The 18,288-nt window shown below is 34.6% G+C and overlaps 5 protein-coding genes across 9 annotated transcripts; 2 read left to right on the top strand and 3 right to left on the bottom strand.

Annotated features, from left to right (window-relative positions):
• Positions 1 to 1,517: 1,517 nt before the first annotated feature.
• On the top strand, positions 1,518 to 2,837 carry LOC7495687 (acetyl-CoA-benzylalcohol acetyltransferase). Its single transcript, XM_002308842.4, has one exon. The coding sequence runs from the start codon at positions 1,518 to 1,520 to the stop codon at positions 2,835 to 2,837; it is 1,320 nt and encodes a 439-aa protein (XP_002308878.4).
• A 3,015-nt stretch (positions 2,838 to 5,852) lies between these two features.
• Positions 5,853 to 8,803, bottom strand: LOC7479662 (serine carboxypeptidase-like 45). The gene is made up of 10 exons (XM_002307925.3): positions 8,432 to 8,803; positions 8,219 to 8,323; positions 7,903 to 7,998; positions 7,559 to 7,651; positions 7,362 to 7,432; positions 6,909 to 7,253; positions 6,693 to 6,817; positions 6,469 to 6,561; positions 6,268 to 6,385; positions 5,853 to 6,163 (listed from the first exon to the last, which is right to left on the bottom strand). The coding sequence occupies exons 1-10, from the start codon at positions 8,676 to 8,678 to the stop codon at positions 6,008 to 6,010; spliced, it is 1,449 nt and encodes a 482-aa protein (XP_002307961.1). The 5' UTR covers positions 8,679 to 8,803; the 3' UTR covers positions 5,853 to 6,007.
• Positions 8,804 to 11,014: 2,211 nt separating this feature from the next.
• Positions 11,015 to 13,183, top strand: LOC7479661 (mitotic-spindle organizing protein 1A). Of its 5 annotated transcripts, none has more exons than XM_024603298.2 (3): positions 11,015 to 11,314; positions 11,498 to 11,751; positions 12,790 to 13,183. In XM_024603298.2, exon 2 carries the CDS (start codon positions 11,535 to 11,537, stop codon positions 11,745 to 11,747), a length of 213 nt encoding a protein of 70 aa, XP_024459066.1. In that variant the 5' UTR covers positions 11,015 to 11,314; positions 11,498 to 11,534; the 3' UTR covers positions 11,748 to 11,751; positions 12,790 to 13,183. The 5 variants fall into 5 exon arrangements, with proteins under 5 accessions (XP_024459066.1, XP_024459065.1, XP_024459063.1 ...); XM_024603297.2 differs by lacking the exon at positions 12,790 to 13,183 and adding an exon at positions 12,191 to 12,702 and having other exon boundaries at positions 11,021 to 11,314; positions 11,512 to 11,751; XM_024603295.2 differs by having other exon boundaries at positions 11,022 to 11,314; positions 11,512 to 11,751; positions 12,772 to 13,183.
• A 1,136-nt stretch (positions 13,184 to 14,319) lies between these two features.
• On the bottom strand, positions 14,320 to 15,405 carry LOC127905504 (uncharacterized). Its single transcript, XM_052454234.1, has 2 exons — positions 15,097 to 15,405; positions 14,320 to 14,994 (listed from the first exon to the last, which is right to left on the bottom strand). The coding sequence occupies exons 1-2, from the start codon at positions 15,136 to 15,138 to the stop codon at positions 14,473 to 14,475; spliced, it is 564 nt and encodes a 187-aa protein (XP_052310194.1). The 5' UTR covers positions 15,139 to 15,405; the 3' UTR covers positions 14,320 to 14,472.
• Positions 15,406 to 15,630: 225 nt separating this feature from the next.
• LOC127905419 (protein ALP1-like) lies at positions 15,631 to 17,752 on the bottom strand. Its single transcript, XM_052453536.1, has 4 exons — positions 17,644 to 17,752; positions 16,485 to 16,954; positions 16,173 to 16,398; positions 15,631 to 16,082 (listed from the first exon to the last, which is right to left on the bottom strand). Exons 1-4 carry the CDS (start codon positions 17,750 to 17,752, stop codon positions 15,631 to 15,633), a joined length of 1,257 nt encoding a protein of 418 aa, XP_052309496.1.
• Positions 17,753 to 18,288: the final 536 nt, after the last annotated feature.

Raw genomic sequence — 18,288 nt, 5'->3', positions numbered from 1 at the left:
CTGTTGGAATCCAGCAACCTCTCTCTCTCCTCTCTCAATCGAGAACTAAGAAATAAAAAAAAATGATTTTTTTGTACCAAAAGTGATTTTGGAAAAAAAAAATTGAGGCACCGAAATCATATAATTTGAGTTATTTTGAAAGTTAGAGAATCAAAGTGTATTTTTTTTCAAAACTTATGGAATGCCATTTATGTTTGGCGTCTTTTTCATTTCGGTCTCTATTCTTCATATCTCACCATTGACTAAGAAATCAAAAGTAATTTGGCTTAAATTAAGATCAAAATACTTAAAATAATACTTTAAAGATCAAAATAAATTGTTAAAAAACAAACAGGATCATCCACAATAATTTATATATGCATGAACCATTCTGACATCTACAGTGAATATCCCACACATAAGACAGCAGTTATGGATAGCCACGCAGGGAATACATATGGTTAGCTACAATAGTAGTTAGAAAACCTAACATGTTAAGAGATAATTAAGAATGCCATAATGTTCTCGGATCTTTTATAGACTCTTATGAGCCTTAAAAATATCTTTTATACCGATCAAATGTTCTAGTTAGTCCTGTACATGTAAGAATTGCAATAGTTAAATGGTGGAATGGTGGTGGGTCGGCCATGGACCTCAACTATGTAATGATTTGCAATTGCACGTAAGTTTAGACAAAATTTATGAGGCTAGGATTTGTGTTTTCCTAATGGTTTTGCCTTAGTCCATTCCTTTCTCTTCATATATGGCCCAAAGATGAAATGGATCCTCGTCAAATTTATTTGCTTGGTTCAGACATACATCTAAGGTCCATGTAACAGTTTCTCTTCCCACTTTTCTAGGTTCTTGTATAGGTTTATTTTCATGATTACAACTTTTTTTTTGTTTGGTAAGATTATCCGGCACTTAGGGCTTTGATTAATGCAGATTCGATTCGGCATGTAGGGCTTTGATTAATCCAGATTCGAGCCTGGTAGGATTACAAGGGTGACAAAGTTCTCCCTACCAAGTATTTAACATGGCTGCATTTCTAATACTCGAACCGAGAATCATGGTTAAGTTAGAACAGTCCAGCTACGTGTTCTGTGGTTATGATTACCGATTGCTTATACAAGCTTCCTGGATATATTAATTCTTGAAGTTACTTGGATTAAACATCATGTTACATTCATTTATTGAAATTCAATTTAATTCTTGTAATTTTAACAGCACAGCCTCAAGCATTAATTATTGATTAACTTAAATGAATTAACTCCACTTCATTAATACTTGATTTTAATATTAAAACGTACCATCAAATGCTCTTAATTTGTTTAATTTTGTAAAACTATATCCAGGTCAATAACACAAATTTAGAAGAAGCTAGTAATGAACCTATATATATATATATATATGCAAAGGATATACATTCCCAATTGGATTATGCAAAGGATATCTCAAGCATTCCTCTTAAATTGATTATATATATTTTCCCAGATTTTTGAATTCTTGTAAAATCATACACAAATTCAATTCTGAACATGAAGGTTCAAATCTTATCTAGAAAGTTGATAGCTCCATCATCTCCAACTCCACCCAACCTTAAGAACTTGAAGATTTCATGTTTTGACCAGCTTGCTCCTCCCACGTACGTGCCCTGCGTTTTCTACTACCCAGCCAATGGTGAAGACCATGGTGGAAACAATGTCGAGCGGAGTAAGAAAATCGAAAAATCACTAGCTGAAACCTTAGCCCTCTTTTACCCACTAGGGGGGAGATACACCGAAGAAAATTTGTCAATTGAGTGTAGTGATGAGGGAGCAGAATATTTGGAAGCTCGAGTTAGTGGTTCCCTATCTCAACTTCTCGAAAGAGAAGAGTTTAAGACTGAAATGTGGTCGCGTTTGGTGCCACGAGTACTCCAACCAGAAAACAGCCCTCTTGTAACCATTCAAATCAATATGTTTGAATGTGGAGGACTAGCTATTGGTACATGTGTGGCACACAGGATAGCTGATGCATACACAGTAGGTACCTTCATCAACACTTGGGCCACTGCTTGCCGAATTGGGATCGAAAAGGTACATTGTCGTCCGAGCTTCCCTTTCGGTTCTCTTTTTCCACCGAAGAACATACCCGCTATCACTTCGGTGGACGATGTGATAAGTGTTAGAGCTGTTAAAAAGGTTGTCAGGAAATCTTTCGTGTTTAAAGGTGAAACTATATCAAGATTGAAAGAAATTGCTGCAGCTTTTGATTCAAACCAGCTGCTGAAATACCAACCGACCCGAGTGGAGGTTGTGACAGGACTTATATGGATGGTTCTCATAAGGGTAGCTCGAGCTATCCACGGCCACCTGAGGCCTTCTGTCTTTGGACTTACAGTTAACATGCGAGGGAAGACAACTTTAACTATGCCCGAGTATGCTTGTGGAAACTTCATAAACTTGGTGATTGCGCAATTTGTGCCAGATGATGAGAGCAAGATTGAGCTTCATGACTGTGTAAATCGGGTGCACGATGCGATAAGAAGCGCTGTAGAGGATTGTGCGAAAGCTCCAAGCGGGGATGAGTTATTTTCTCTCATGATCAAGAAGATGAGGGAGGGGGATGAAGCATGGAGAAAAAGCGAGATAGATGCCTATATAGTAAACTCTTGGTGTCGTTTGCCATGGTATGAAACAGATTTTGGATGGGGAAAGCCCTCTTGGGTGCATGGCGTGGATGCCGCTACAAGTCCTGGTACTGTTACGCTCATGGACACTGAAGATGGTGGTGGAATTGAGGCATTTTTAGGTTTGGATGAGAGTAGCACACTTCTTTTTCAGCAAAATCTGGACGTTGCATTAACTGGCAACTAGCTAGGAATTAGTTAATTTGAAGATGACAACCAGGTTCAAGTATCAATGGCTTTAGACTTCTAGTTATCAGAGCAGATCATTAATTTCCATTTTCATCGATTTAGTTTTTGTAATATCATCAGTGGTGTTACAAATTCTACACCAAGAATAAAATAAAAACGAGAGATTCGATTTTGATATGTAAGAATTTTCCTCAAGTATATAAAGACTAAAGAGGCACTGTGGAATCTCTCCAATTGCGTAGGCATTCGAATTATTATTCGGAAAGAAATTAGCATTGTTGATCAACCATGAACACGTAAATGCATTTCACTTCTACCAAAATTAAGATATCCATGTTTCAATTTCAGCTCCTGAGATTTTTAAAGTAATGATATCTGTTATAATTTTCATATCAATTTAAAAATATGTGTTTGATAATATAATGTAGGGTACTTTTCAATTAAAAATATATTAAATGATATTATTTTCAGATTTTTTTATTATATTTTTTATAATAGCACATTAAAATTATTGGAAAGCACCTAAAAAATCATTCTTTTAATATTTTTTTCAAGTAAAAAATACTTTAAAAATCAAGTTGAAATGCATTACTAAATAGAGTTTAAGTGGTTAGATGAGATGTCAAGATACAATTTATATTATTTTTTAATATTCTTATTAGAAAACATCAAAAATATAGAATATTAGCACTCCATTAATATGATTTGAGAATATGTATAGAAGCATGCTGATAATATTAGAATTCAGATTCAATATTGTGGGACATGGTGACCTGTCGATTTAGATTATAGTTTTTATTTTTTTTGGTTAAAAATTTAGATTATAGTTAGATAGCTGGAAGTCACTCACTTTGATCAACAGACATCAAAAATTTTATGCTACTTGTTTCTTCTGAAAAACTCAGAGTTTTCTGCCTTCATGAACCTTAAGGTATCTGCACAGATCTCTCCAGTGATGTAGAAATCTCTACCCTTGTATTCAGGGAATTTGGCGAGCCTTTGCTGCAGGAATATGAAATTGTCTTGTGCTATATTGATGCTTGTACCTAATGCTTATCGCATAAAGATTTTTATGGCATCAATTTAATCTGAATTAAGTGTATATTTATAGCAATTTGTGTGCGAAGATTGATTGATTTTGTCACCAGATAGTCTTTAACTTTCACTTACAAGAGGTTTGCTGCTGAAATTAAAAGATAAATTTTGTTTTATTGAAAACTCTGACAGAATAGTTAGTCTACAATAGTGACAATATCCTTGTATTTTTGCAATTAAACTATCGAGCCTTCCATTTCTCCCAAGAATACAAGCATATAGAGGAAAGCAATCTGAATAATATCCATCCAAGAAAAAAAACAAAAAACAAGGCAATCCCTTTCAATGACAAGCAGACCATTTTCTGCAGCTCTGTGCAGAAGCTCAAATTTTTGCATTTTAAATACAAGATTTCTTCATTTATTTTCTATCGAACAAAAGAATTGACTTGAATTCTAATCCTAGATAAACTTTATCCAGTCCCATCTATATATACGTTGTCAGCAGTTTTCCATAACACTGTTGTTCTGCAATACAAACATACATCATTAATTAGTGATGTGGATAATTTTTGTTGCGAATGTCTATGAACTAGACACAGAAGGCCAAATCCACAAAGAAACCCGGACACATCAAACTGTAGCTTTGCAAAAACATCCATGACTTTATATCTGATCGGATTTTATATCCAATCGCTAGATCGTATTTAAATTTTGTCAGCAAATTCTACCAGCTCAATTCTATAAAGGGACCGGCTGTAACTAGCCAAGGTCTAAAAGATTCTCAAATTAGACTTAGAAAATATTGTTTTTAATTATTTTAGTAGTTAATTTCAAATTTTAATTACTTTTTCTACTTAGTTTTGAATTCTTTGATAAGGTCGGTTCTTAATTTTTATATATATAAATAGTTTGATGTGTTATTTTTTCATTATATTATTGAATTACAGAAAATATTAGAGTTCTCTCAATTTCACAAGTACCCTAACCCTAGTATATATTCACTTTACGTTGTGTCAATTACTAGTCAAAATGAGAGAAAGAATATGGACATAGGCACATTACAAAAGAAATAAGCCAAGAAATTACAATTCTTCGAAAGCAACATCTGTGGTATAAAATAACACACGAGGTTGTTTGATTACTATTAATGAAGCTTCAACCAGTTGTCCTATACAGCTGCCAGGGCGGGCTGGTCTTCTTCTGTCACATTCATGAGATTCTCATTGCTGGCTTTGTTAAACTTGGAATCATTAAAGATAATTTGGCTAAACAGTTTTGCTTTTACAGTTTAAAACTTGCATTAATATATCACCATGCAACTCATAGTTGAGATATTGTAGAGGCAGGAATAGTTTTTGATGTATGGGGTCAATCAAGACCAAATGGCTAAGGGATACAGCAGTGCTTCCTGGTCCCTGAACTTTATGCATTCATTCTTCCATTAAAGACCCAAAGTTCCATTAATGACTCAATCTTACAAGGCTTGAGCTTAGTTTTCTTTGTTAATCTTCCCGTTTTAGCTGCTTGTTGAAGACATTGAAGGCTCAGCTGTTAGCTGATAATATGAAATTTGGACCTCAGAAGATGATTATGTAGTTTTCATGATCTGAGAAACTTTCACCCAAGAGCACATTTAACTTGGACCTGCAATTGCTATGTTTAGCCTGTGGTTTCACAAGCAGATATTTGTCTGTGCATGCACAATTTTCTTCTCTTCATAGCTGCTCATTCAATTCTTTCTTTATGTTCAATGACAAAAGTTTGGGTACGGTTTCCACTCTCAGTTCATAAACCTTCAAGTGAAGGATTGAAAAAGAAAATGTCAAGAGGGAAACTTCAAGCTTCGACAACTTTCCAATTTGGATTCTCAACAAATCTCTTTATTGGTAACCCCTTAGATTATCCTCCAATGTGATCTTGTTTTTCTTCATAGAATAACAAGGAAATCAAGCACTTGAATTATCAGAACAAAGATAGAAAACTTAAGTTGCTTAAAGGGTCAATATCATTGCATATATAGGCATTCAAATTCCTTTTCCTACCAAAGACACTGACAGTGGCATTGCTGATCAAGCATATAAACACATATATAAAAGTAAATCAGTTCTATAAAAAAAAAATTATCAACATTTTAATTAGGCAATGCCTCTGGAAGGGGTTTTCCGGACAGAAATGCTGAAAATAAGGCCAAAGATCTCTTGGGAGATGTCAATGGTGCTAAATGTCCAGCTCCTCTGATGGTTGCAAATGTTAGGATATCGCCATAAACTTGTGTCCATCCACCAACCTGGGAAGAAAAATTGAACCAATTTGAACAGAAATGAAGGCCAAGCTCAATTGTTGATGAAATGTACTGCAGTTACAACAGGTTACAACAACAAGTAGCCTAACCTGCTTATCCTCAAACCAAGGTCTATAAGGCACAGTTGCATTCAATCCCAGCTCTTTCGCCAAACCATCAACCAAAATTCTGCTCCCTATAAATGGGATAACTGAATCTTGATCTCCACTGTAGAGGTCATTTCAACTTATGTTATGAATAGTAGTAACATTTGCTAATTGTAAATAACAGATAAAACCTGCTTGTGTTACCTGTAGACTAGGACCCGAATGCCTGAACTGACCAGTGAGCCCACAATATTGATTGTAGGTATCTCGAAGTTTCGCCTATCATAATTCACCACACTACAAAGAAAAGAAAATGACATAACCTGTTGAAACGCCCTATTTTCATTTCAAAACAGGGGAAAAAAAAAGTAAGATGGCACCTGCAAGATCAAGAAAGCTATCTGCTTCAAAGCAGAAAGGATTATTACCTGCTGCAACCTGTCCATCTGGTGACTCCTACAAGCTGAGCATGAAGAGCTTCTTGCACATCTTTCCTGTTCAAATATTGGGATGATTTTTCTTGCACACAAACATCTATGTTCTCAGCATCTTTCTGCATACACAGAGAACAAAAATAACCCACCGGCAATGTTAAAACCAAAGGTTAAACAGCTTGCACATAGGGTCACACACAGAGAGCTTACAGTCTGATCGAGTGCCGCTTGTACTGATTGAGTGGATGATGAAACTTGAAACTTTGGTCTAAAGGGGTAACTGGGAACATCCAACTGTGATTCACCAGATGATATGCAAATATCGCCAATGACGTTGTAATCATCAAATGAGTTAGGAAATTCTATTGAAAGTCTCTTATTCACAACCACACAAGCAGCGAACCTAGAGCCTGTTATGCTCTCTCTCCATAGCTGTGAACTGTTACAAACTGAATTCATGAGTTCATAAGTAGCATCTGATATCAACCCATGAGCCCAATAGTAATCGCCCTCAGAGTTAAAATCCGTATTGAACTCCAATAAAGCATTTCCTACCTGAAACATATCAAAAGTGAAATATTAGCACTCCATGAAATATGATTTAAGAATACGGATGGAAGAAAACTGATAATATCAGAATTCTGTGTTCTATTCTGTACTCACAGCTATGCCCTTCAGATTGAATTTGAGTCCTGACTGAGCAATTAGGTGTGCTAGTTGAGGGACATAGTGGCCTGTCATTATAGGATTACATTTAGAGAACTTGAAGATCACTCACTCACTTTGACCAACAGACACAAATTTATAGTTGTTTCTTCCAAAACAAATTGAAGCTTTCCACCTTCACAGAAATAAGGTACCTGCATAGCTCTCTCCAGTAATATAGAAATCTCTATCCTTGTATTCAGGGAATTTGACAAACCATAGCTGCAGGAATATGTAACTATCTTGTGCTGAAGATAAGAAAGCCTTAATATTTTAAGTTTCAAAATAAAATTTCCATATACTACTTATGCACATAACTACAAAAAAGATCCAGAAAGAATAACAGTTATGCTGATAAATTGATAGAAATCAACTTGTGGATTTTATCAGAATAAACACAAGCCCTGTGGACTGGTTGTATTAGGTGTGCTTTATCAAAAGACTAGGTAAGATGCTAAAGTATTTAAGCAATCAAGTAGTTAGAATAATTTTTTTTTACCTGTGATAGTGTCATTCACCAGGTCATAGAAAGATTGATTGGCGGAATAAGAGAAACCAACTCCTGCTGGTGATTCCAGGTACAGCATGTTCGCTTCTGCAGCACAAAAGAAAGGCAAGGTTTAGCAACTCTTTGCAGGGACATAATTAGTAGAGAACTATGCATTCCACCAGGGGTTAGGTCTTTCGCAGTCAACAGAACTTCTTGTGAAAGTTTTTCTTAGGAAACCGTTCCAGGTAAGTTAGGAATGCATAGTCTTGAATTTGTTCAATGCTTAGTGGTTCCCACGCAAATGATAAATCAGATTTTGAGGCACCTTTATTCCATCTATAATCATTTCTGACCAGAAGCCCTCCACCACGGGGTCTGAAGGGGCCATTTTCAGAGAAAGCTCCTATTCCAAAAGAAGAACAGCCAGGCCCTACAAAAGGAACAGGAGAGCACAAAAGTATTTAAACCATACAACAAAACTTAAAATCTCCTGAATCATCCTGCTATAGTGAGTCAGTGACAATAAAATCTGAAGTACCCCCATTTAGCCAGAGAACAAGAGGCTTTGATGCTGGGTCTGATTCTGCTTCAACAAAGTAATAGAAAAGTGCTCTGTCTTGGTTTTCGTCAACGGTTACATATCCTGAATATTGCTGGAAACTGACTGGTGGTTGCCCTGGCAGACTCAAGATTTTATCATCTACAGAGGAGGAGTCTACAGCTCTGCTTATCTGCATGAAAGTTGCACATATTACTACCATAATTATCCATGCCTGAGCCCCCATGTTGTTGACGGAGAAAGATAGAGTGTTCTGTCTCTCTTTTATTTTCGGATTCCGAAGATGAGCCGGCCAATCCTAACATCTTTATCTGAGGTTGGGTCCCCCTGCGTCGACCGGCTACAAGACTCCAAATTGTTCCTCAATTGTGTGTGTTTTATAAAGCAGATTGCAGTTAAGACAGCTTTTACAACTTAACTTCAACTTCTAGCATGGTAATAATCCAAAAAATGTCAAAAACATATTTTCAAGGAAAACGTCACACCATGTAAAATATACGATAGTGACAATCAAAACATTACAAGAAGTAACAGCCAGGTCAATTAACTTATGTTTTCATAAGTTTGTCCAGAGACACAATGCCTTCCTCGGAAATACCTCCCAACACTTCGTTTAGTTGTTCACATGTAGCTTAAGCTTGTTTCACTAAAGTTATCATTGGTTTTAGCAGACTATCCTAGCAAAGCTTCCAGGGTTGGTGGCTTCTCTATCGTCAAATACAGCAAAATTTCCATGCTGGGCTCTGCTAAAATGCTCAATGCAGAAGTCCCATTTTTTAGAAATAGCTCCACCGATTTGTCACAGGACCGTATTACTACCATAATTATCCATGACTGAGCCCCCATGTTTTTGACAGAGAGAAGGATTCAAATTATGCCTAAATCGTGTGATTTATATAGCAGTTTGCGACTTCACTTCTACTTCTAGCATGGCAATCATTGAAACATAGTCAAAACAACACTCTGTCAAATATATGACAATCAAAACATTACAAGAAATAACAGCCAGGTGATTTAACCAATGCTTTTCATAACTTGCACAAAGACAGAAAGCCTCCCAAATCTGTCACATGTCACCAGTAAATGGTTGATATTTGTTGGAGATAGATACTTCAGGAATCAGGACAAATTGGATTTTTCTGACAGATAAGATCCTTTATGGTCTTGCTTGCCTAACCCAAAAAGAATAATGGGCAAATCCCAATAAAGATTGTTGGGCCCCGTTAATATTAGCCAAATCATGACTCTAAACCGATGACCCTGCCACATCAATAGTAGGTAACTAGGTATCTCTTACATATTGTCCAATTCTATGAAAAAATATAATACATGATCAAAAATAATTTTGTCACCAATAAAATCAATAAAATTCACAGATGAACATGAATTTGATTCATTGCACAAACAATTAAACAGTTCGATCCATATGAATTATTATAACAATTAAACTGTCCTCTCTTCTAAAGTAGAGGTTATAAGTTCATAAAACATCGGGAGAAAAAAAAATCACCACAATACCGATTGGAACTCCAAACAAAAACTTCTTGCAGAAAAGAGAAATTATAACTAGGAAGACAAAAATATAACTTCTTGCAACCTTTACTCCAACTATAACTATTCCTAACCTTAATCCCTCTACAGCCACTTGGAGCCTATTTATTTTTACGTTTTAAAAGTGTTTTTAAAAAAAAATAAAAATTTTTATTTTTTTGTTTCAAATTATTTTTTTATATTTTTAGATCATTTTGATGTGTTGATATCAAAAATAATTTTTAAAAATAAAAAAATATATATTATTTTGATGTATTTTCAAGAAAAAAAATACTTTAAAATCAACCGTTATCATATTCTCAAATACTCTCCATAACATGAAAGGACCATTTCAGAGAAAGCTTCTGCAGCCATATTCTAAAAATTCCCTCGTGCACATGGCTTGTTGGATGGATACAAACAACAATCACTTACAATTATCAATGAAGACACTTGAATGTCTATAATTGCGCAATTTTTTTTTTTTTTTTGTGAAGATTGATGGACATATATCAAGCTTCTCTTTTCCTTCTTTTGTGAGATTCATGAACATGTCAAGAAATTTGTGAATTTGAAAAAGAAAAATATTAAGTACTATCAATATATCCCTATCTCATTTTATATAGAAAGTGGAATGCATGATGATAATTATTAGCCATTTCATTTTTATTTAGAGTTATGTAATAAATTTAGTATATAATAATCAAGAAAAAAAAAAGGTAGACTTAGTTTCCCATAGGGTAGGTAAATAAACATAAAGATAAAAAAAAATCATATAGAATGCATGTATCATAGGTCTTCAACATAATATTTATGATGCTCACGGAGTAAAAAATATATTATATTAGTTATTATTCAAATCTACCTTAAAAAAAAAGATAAACACAAAAAAATATAAAAAACTTTACTCATAAAAAATAATAAAATTATCTAAACCTAGAATTTCTCTCTCTCTCTCTTTTTAAGTCATCTATAAATAATTAACTATCCGAGCACCAAACAATTTCTTCTAATTTCTCCTGGTAATCTTAGGAGAAAAAAAAATGATATCTCCTGAGGCCCAAGAACTTGGGAGGAAATGAGTGTCAATAAAGTTTACTGGGCTATTATAAATCTCTGAGTGGTTTCATGGGCTGCACCTAAAAGCTCTCTCCCACACACCTAGGAAATTTTTACCTTTTTCTTTTTGGACAAATTACAAATTTTCGCTCTACTCGCATTTGATTCTCTTTCAAATTCGTTACAAGATCGAACCCATTTGACTGAAAACGGAAAAGGGTGTTCTTAAATTGAAGCAAACGAGAGAATTATCCTCAAAGACTTGACTTTCAGGTACTTATCTTCATTTATTTTGTAAAAGTTTTAATCTTTTTTCACAGTTTAGGAAGTTTGGGACTTTTGTTAGTATTTTGCTGGATATGTAGTTTATAAATTATGGGTTTAAAATTTTATTGATTTATTTTGATTGAAATACTGAATTTTGGACAAAATGCTTGTTGAGATCACAAAGAGAAGTTTTCCCTTTTCAGATATTGTGAAATTTGTTACTGTTATGGATCCAGAGGCTGCAAAGACTGCAAGAGAATCTTTGGATTTGACATTTCATATGTCAAACCTTCTTAATACAGGACTTGATCGACACACCCTTTCGGTGCTTATTGCTCTTTGTGATTTGGGTTTGAACCCTGAAGCACTGGCTGCTGTTGTGAAAGAACTCCGAAGTGAACGTGTTTCATCCTCTAGTGCTCCGATACCGAAACCATAATTAGGTAACAAATTTCTAAATGATTTTGGTAGAATGTAATATGAGTTGATCATTTGCTTGTTTGTTGCGTTATTTTTATTGCTTTGTTTTACCGAATGTATTCTCGATTTATTGAAATTCAAGATGCTTAGCCACACGTGTTTTTGCCTTCTCTTGCTTGATGAAATGTAGAAACTAGGATCCATTTATAGAGGAGTGCTGAGATCTGTCACAAACACAATTATGTGTGAACTGTGAAAGATGATACTTGTTGTCTAAGCATTCGCTGTGCTGTAGTGATTTTTTCCTCTTAGAGCCTTTGATCAAGTTTAAGTGGTTGTTTGAGTTGTTTTGGTTATTTCACTCATATACTCCTGTTAGCAAGAGCAAATTCTTTTGTTGTTCTGCTGCCAATTGCTGGCTGATTTGTCCCTGCTAAACACCTCCACATTTTGTTCCAGCAGAACTGTTGCGTGCAATCTGGCTTTCTATTCTTCTACCATAATTGGTGATAGAGGGCAGGGGTCATACTTGTCAGCTTATTTAAAGAAACCTGCTGTTTTGATCAAGCCCATTTTTGAATGTATTTGGCAGTGTGGTTGCGGTTGCTTTTCAAATAACTTTTCGTGCCGAAATGCATGCCAATGATTTTTTTTATTTTTTAAAAATCATTTTTGACATCAGCACATCAAAACGATCTAAAATATACAAAACATATTAAATTTTAGCAAAAAAAAAATATTTGAATTTTTTGGGAACGCGGTTTGCACCGTGTTCCCAAACGATTTCTTGTTCTAGCTCTTGTTTGTTGCAGCTTCTTCAATTTCATATACATTTTGGAAAATATTTTTGTAGTTAGATATGTTTGTCTGTTGTCTGCACTACTGTTCTTTTTCTTGTGCTTGCAAGGCTTTGTAAACATCATTCAGAGTTCCTTGGTGAACATTGCACATTGCAATATATACATCTTTACCTTTTTCTCTCCTTTTATGCTATGAGGCTCGTGCATCTCCGTGCCACTTAAAATGTGTTGACTGAACTCCAGTATGGCTTTACCCAGCAGGACCTTTGGGTTGCAGAAATTCAAGTTTTCCTTTGAAGCAAAGTTGCAGCTCTCTCTCGGAACAAGAACAGATCAAAGGCAGCAGCAGATATTGAAGGTGCAGAAGTGTGGTTGTTGATAGTTTACCTTCTTGTTGGAAGTTTTAGTTTTTCTTCCCCTCCGTTTCAGAAGCTTTTCTAGGGCAATGCTTGAGATGTTTCTCTCCAGTAGATTTATAACACTTGCTGTGTATGGAGCTCCTACCATTCCTTTATGTATGGATTGCATAAGCTTTATGTGCTGAAATTTGTGTGCCAGCATGCAAGTAAACCTTGTCGACAAATTTGAACATAGATGCAAGGAGATGTAACAAATTTAAACATAAATACAGTTCCTTCATGCAGTCATGCCATAATGAAGCTCCACTTTACCGATGCCATAACAAAGTTGAAAATTTGATGGAAGTAAATGTTGACCGTTGGTAATTAATGGAAGTAAACCCATCGAGGGCATTCAATGTTTCAAAAACATTATCATATGATAAGGAACCGTTGCAAATACTTGTGAAATATCGTTGCAAAACAGATATTGAAATGTCCAGGCGAACACAGAATATCCAGAAGAAACGTGCTGTGTTTCAATCACGTAATCTTCCTTCATCTAAAACATTATTTCGATTATTTCGACGCATAGCTACCACAGATGCTCTTTAATTTCACCCGTACTCGTTGAATTTTCTTCAACGAGGGTCCCAATTGCGCCAGACACTGGCAGTCTGGCACCATGAGTGGCACGCACAGGGAAGGCTCCACATTGTGACATGACTCACATCTCTTTCTTTCCTTTGATTTTATTATTAAAAAGAATTAAGGCTCCGTTTGTTTGCAGGAAAGTTGTTTCCTTTTGAAAAATAAATTTTAGGGAAAGTGAATTCCTGAAAAGTGAATTCCGGGAAAGTATTTTTCGATATTTGGTAGTGTTATGGAAAATGAACTGGAAAACACTTTCCAGTGTTTGGTTATGTTATGGAAAATGAACTGGAAAATAATTTATTAATGAATTAATTATTTTTTGAAGTTTATCTAATATATATAAAATATTTAATATAAATATTTAATCACTTACAATAAAAAAATAAAATCTAAAAAGTATAATGATAATTTTTTTTTATTAAAATATATATTCATACATAGCTTATTTTATAAAATATAACTATATATGTCATATCATATTATATAGAAATAAGCTTGTGAAATATTTTTTAAGTAAAACCTATTACTATATTTTTTTCAATTTTAAAAGTTTAAAATTAGTTTTTTTTTTTCATATGAAGAAAGCCAAATTATTTTATGGTAAGAGTAAGAGTTATATATTTGGGTTTTTTTTTGGTATGAAGTTTTTTTAAAAAAAATAAATAGATTCAAAAAATATTTTGATGGGTTTTTTGGATAAATATTTTTTTTACGGGTAAAGGCAATTATCCCTTTAATATCCCTATAATATATATCGAATAAACATCAAGAAATAAATATAAATATCTAAAATCAAACAAAGTCATGCATAAATATTAAGTTTCGATGTCATATACATACATATTAGTTCAAATTACAAACATAAACATGCTAGACCGAATTAAACAAGTAAACATACTTGTCAAATAACAAACATAGTCTGAATCCAAATTTTAAACATAGTCAAACCATCTTAGCAAGCAGGCCTGTAGTAGTGTTGGTTCACAAAATTCTGAACCCAAATTTTCCTCAAATTAGCATTTTTTGCCATAAATGCTTTTGCCAACATTTCATTTTGGACCAAATGATCAAATGCCTCCCCCAAAGTGATCTCATCAAAGCCTTCAATTTTCATTACTTCCGCATACAACGCATTAACATCAAGTTGATTTTTGCTGAGGCTTTGAATTGCAAGTGCTACATCTCCAATCTGTTTAGACAACTTTTCAACACCATCATCTTCATACATGCGATTTCGCTTCCTATGTTGCCTCTTTTGTGTACTAGAGGAAGATGTCTCTTTTCCCTTAGAAGTTTCTTCATATTCCCCTTCATTTTCAATTGAAATTGATTGCTCTTCAGTGTTCTCTTCCACGTTGACATCAGCATATGATTTGGCATAATTTCCGGTTGCCATGTCTTTTCCAACAACAATTGCCATTGCCTCGTACATATCAAGTTTTTTGTTGAGAAACTTGTCATAATTGGGATGTGCCTGTTCATAAAGTTTAGAATATGCAATTTTTTAGTTCATTGTATAACATTTTAGAAACAAAAGTAAATATAAAAATTACAAAGAGTATAATATTTATCATACCTTTACTTCTTCATCATATACATCTTTCGAAACTGTAATCATCTTCAGACAATCATCCCAGCCAAAGCCACTTTTATTTTTAAGTTTGGTTATTATTCCCCATTCTTTTTTCACAGTCTTGAGATGATTTTCCACATGCTTAGGCTCGCATTGCACGTTGAACTTTTGACTGATTTCTGTAGCCACCTTAACAAAAGATTATGCTTTAAAGGTGGAAGAAGGTTTGCTTCCTTTAAGTGTCTCCTCAACTAATATCTCAAGCAACATGTGAGACATAGGCTTTGACCATGTGAAGTGCTTGCCCTTGCATTTTTCATTATGTGTGGAACTCATTTCTACAAAAAAGAAATTATAAATGTATACAAAATAAAATCATACAATATTTAGATTTAATAAATTTCATATAAAAACTACAATTAATAATTAAAAGAGAAATTATAATAAAGTCAACATCTACTCCAAATACATAACAAATATAATACAAACTCAAGCAAGACATAATAAAAACAAACACATATAATTAACACTCAATTACTAGTTTCTATGAGTGTTATAATCATTCCACATGGTCGAGGCAATCATTTCTCTTTTTGTTATCCACTCCCTATTCTCTTCCCTTTCCTCCCGTTGACTTAAGTTGATTGTTCGTCTAATTGGTTCACTATCCGAACATATTTCTTCCATAAGAAAGTCATAAGGATCAACCCCCATTATGTGATTATGAATAATACAACATGCAAGCACAACATCTACTTGTGTTTCATAAGACCAAAAAGATTTTCCATCAATTGATCTAAAACGACTCTTCAAAATACCAAACCCTCGCTCAATAACGGTTCTCAATGAAGAGTGTCGAAGATTAAATAGCTCCTTTTCATTTTCTGGTGAACGTTCTGTAAACTCATTCAAGTGATATCGAACTCCATGAAAAGGAGAAATGATTCCTTTTCGAATACCATAACCAGCATCACCGAGATAATATTTCCCTACAAATTTAAAAAAAAAACCTATTACTATCTTTATGTAATAAGACATTTTATATGTTTATTGCACATAATACATACTTTATTATATACCTTTTGGAATTTTTAGACCATTAGGTCTTGATAATGCATCACCTAAAACCCGTGAATCATGGGCACTTCCTTCCCAGCCAGCTAAAACATATATAAACTTCAAATCAAAAGTTATAGCTGCTAAAACATTTTGTGTTGTTCCTTCTTTTCGCCCTCGAAACTTTCCTTGAATCTCAACAGGAACATTTGCAGGAACATGGGTACCATCAATTGCACCCACACAATCCTATATAAACATGAAAAAATAATTTATAACCTTTTCTTCTAGATGTAATTAATTAATGTATAAAGATATTGGTATTCTTTTCATACCTTAAAATAAGGATAGAATCTTCGATTATTCATTATCTCTGTTGGAACTGTATCCTCTGGATTTTTAATAAGGTGTTTGTATAACTTAAGAACTGCTTTTAAAACAATTCTAAAGTAACGATTGATAGTTTCAACAGACCTATAGTATATACCACTAATAACACGAAATCTTTGGTTTTGGCCTACTATTTGTAAGAACACAATTACTTGCTCCCTAATAGACACATTTTGAGTTGATCGTAATAGGTCACGACTTGTGAGAACATCACACAATCTATATAAGACAACAGGTTTCATACGAATTTGTTCAACGCAATGTCTATCACCTCGATTCAAAATGCTGTCAATATAGAATTCTCGTTGAGCAATTGCATTTATACGTGGTTCTCTTGGTATATAAATTCTATTTCTTTCTTGTTCAATAATAGCTACCCCTGTAGCTATCACAGTTACAGCTGCTCTCATACATGCTGCATGAATTATCTTACTATCCATATCATGAAAGTGAAGTTTTATGATAACAAAACCTAAAAATTTGAGGAAATAAATATTAAAAAATACATATAAAATACTTCCACAATCAATACAATAAATTACGCTAAAAGAAGCTGACATGTGTAATAGTTATGGAAATGGTATCTGATTCCCTAAACAAACAAGGTCTTAAAATATATTATTTAAGACCATAAAAGTAAATTTCTCGATGATAAAACCGTTTTCAGAATTATACAATTCATAAGTTCACAACGATCAATAAACATTGCGCAATGAAATCCATATAATTACCGGTATAGTCCCACAAATTTATCCATATATAAGAAATATAATCAAACACTAATCATATATTAATCAAAGCAAACTAAAACACAAATTTATATTTATTGTTCTGTTATAATTCCCCTTATTATTTCCATATGTAATTCCCCTCATTAAACTCTCGCACAAAGACATGAAAAAAAATGGGAGCTCACATTCTCTGGTTAATCCTTCAAAGCTTCCTTCCCCTGACTTCACAAGTATCACTTTAAACTTAATTCCATTCCCCTCTCCCATTCCCCCTCCCTCTCGATCTATTCCCCTAAAACATTCCTCTGTTCACTGTTCCCTGTTCCTTCTCCCTCTCTCTCTCGGTCGATTGCCCTCTCCCATTCCCCTGTACCTTGTTCCCTCTCCCTCTCGGTCAATTCCCCCTGTTCCCTCTCCCTCTTGGTCGATTCCCCTCCCATTCCCCTATTCCCTGTCCCTGTCCCTCTCGGTCGATCCCCCATGTTCCCTCTCCCTCTCGGTCGTTTCCCCTCTCGGTTTCTCTCATTCCCCCATTCCCCAGTTCCCTATCGGTTTCTGTCATTCCCCTTCCCCTGTTCCTCTCCCTCTCGGTTTCTCCCATTCCCATGTTCCCTATCGGTTTCCCCATGTTCCCCTCTGTTTCTCTCGTCATTTATGAACAAAGAAGCAAATATTGAAGACATAGAAGCATGACAAAGATTGAAGGGGCAACAGGGCTCCTCCTTCCCAGTTCTCCTCCCTCTCCCCCCCGGCTACTGTTCAAAAACAAAAAGAGCAAGGGTTGATTTTCAAAGCTTCCAACCGGGATATGGTGGCTGGATCCGGAGATGGGGTAACAGGGAGGGGCTGCTTTTTGCTGGGGAAGATTGATTAACACAGTTTGGGGATTTTTGGCGTGCCTTGAATTGGTTTGTTGGGTTAGAATAAAACTGCCGAATGTGAGTGATTTTTGCAGAAAACTGTCATGGCAAGATTGTGTTTTTTGTGGCTTTGCTTGATGAATTTTAAACTTAATTCC

The sequence above is a fragment of the Populus trichocarpa genome, chromosome 6 (genome assembly GCF_000002775.5).
Source record: "Populus trichocarpa isolate Nisqually-1 chromosome 6, P.trichocarpa_v4.1, whole genome shotgun sequence".
NCBI lineage: Eukaryota > Viridiplantae > Streptophyta > Magnoliopsida > Malpighiales > Salicaceae > Populus > Populus trichocarpa.
Note: the sequence above shows the minus strand (reverse complement) of the source record. Positions and strands in the feature narration are given on the sequence as shown.